Source organism: Parus major, chromosome 18 (assembly GCF_001522545.3).
Source record: "Parus major isolate Abel chromosome 18, Parus_major1.1, whole genome shotgun sequence".
Classification (NCBI taxonomy): domain Eukaryota; kingdom Metazoa; phylum Chordata; class Aves; order Passeriformes; family Paridae; genus Parus; species Parus major.
The window spans coordinates 675,402-676,910 of NC_031786.1; the positions used below are offsets into that span (position 1 = coordinate 675,402).

The 1,509-nt window shown below is 50.0% G+C and overlaps 1 protein-coding gene across 8 annotated transcripts in view; it reads right to left on the bottom strand.

Moving 5' to 3' along the window:
* TBC1D16 (TBC1 domain family member 16) overlaps positions 1-1,509 on the bottom strand; it is a 31,114-nt gene that overhangs the window by 7,857 nt on the left and 21,748 nt on the right. For 5 of the 8 annotated variants that reach the window (XM_015645517.2, XM_015645514.3, XM_015645512.3 and 2 more), the window contains one exon: positions 313-555. In XM_015645517.2, the coding sequence (XP_015501003.1) occupies positions 313-555 (243 nt within the window). The remainder of the gene's footprint in view (positions 1-312; positions 556-1,509) is intronic. The other 3 variants (XM_015645518.2, XM_015645516.2, XM_015645515.2) reach the window with 1 other exon arrangement.

Consider the following 1,509-nt stretch of genomic DNA (forward strand, 5'->3'; position numbering starts at 1 on the left):
CACAGCTCACACACAGCTCACACACAATTCACAGCTCACACACAATTCACAGCTCACACACAACTCACAGCTCACACACAGCTCACACACAATTCACAGCTCACACACAATTCACAGCTCACACACAACTCACAGCTCACACACAGCTCACACACAGCTCACACACAATTCACACACAGCTCACACACAATTCACAGCTCACACACAATTCACAGCTCACACACAGAGCTCACACACAGTTCACACACAACTCACAGCTCACACACAGCTCACAAACAATTCACACACAGCTCACACACAAGGATCCAGTACCTGAAGAAAAGGCGAAGGGATCTCATTTGTCCCAAGTCTACTCTGAAGACACCACACACCTGCTCGAGGGCAAATACCTTCTGCTGTTCATCCCATCTGGTGCTCTGTGTTTGCCCATTGTTCTCCTGGAGCTGGGCACTGGTGTCGAGGCTGGAGGCAGAGCTGGTGGAGCAGGTCATGCGATTGTCACACGTGTCCCTGTGGACAGAGCGTGGGGACAAAAACCCCATCAGCCACGGGAGGCTGTGGGTGCACACCACAACCACAGATGTTAAAAACCTTTAGTCAGAGTTCTGAAATGGGCATTCATTCACCAACTAGATTATTTTTATTGAAATTAATTCTCTACCATCCCCAAAAGCATCCTGGTTTTGGCCTTTTCCCAACGTTCTCGCATGCAGAAATGGGGACAGCCAAACCATTCCTCAAAACACCAACTTCTGAGGAGGCAAAATGAAGAAGCTCAAGCAATGCCCTCAGTGTCCAGATCCAGCTCCACACCAGGACGGGGACAGGAGGAATGAGCACATTCCAGCAGCACCATGGACCTGGGATCTCATCTGGGAAATTCCCTCTTTGACCAACAAGATCCAAAGATGTTTCTCCTGAACTTCAGTTTCTCATTACACCTCTGCATGTGGACCTACCAAGCCTGGATTCACGTCTATAAACTCCAGACAAATGGTTTCCATCTGCAGTCTTGAAACTTGGGAGAGTTAAGGATTGGGAAACCACACCTGAGCTCTTCAACCCACTGCAAATCAGAGAAAGTGAACCCAACCCTTTCCCAATCCAACACAAATCTCCAGCTTTAAATGCAAACTCAGTTCAGACTCAAAAAGCCCCCATGTCCCCACCAGCCCCCATCCCAAAAGAGAAAATATCAGTGCTTTGGGAATTAAGTGAATGTGAAACTGTGACCCCTTGGCTCGTAAAAAGGCCAATGCACGTGAACAATCTCGGCGCGGGCTCTGAATGGGCTCTGCTGTGAAATCGGGGTTTGCCAGACAAGGCCCGGAGCAGGTACAAAGCAGCCCCCTGCAAGGCCACTTTATGTGGTGTTTTCTAATCCTCTTATCCAACAATGTGGGCACTGAACGCTGGAAATCACACACTCAGCATGCACTTCACATCCGTGTGCCTCCCGCGCCCGGCTCCAGGGCCTCTTCCAGAGGGAGCAGCCTCATGGGCAGCGCA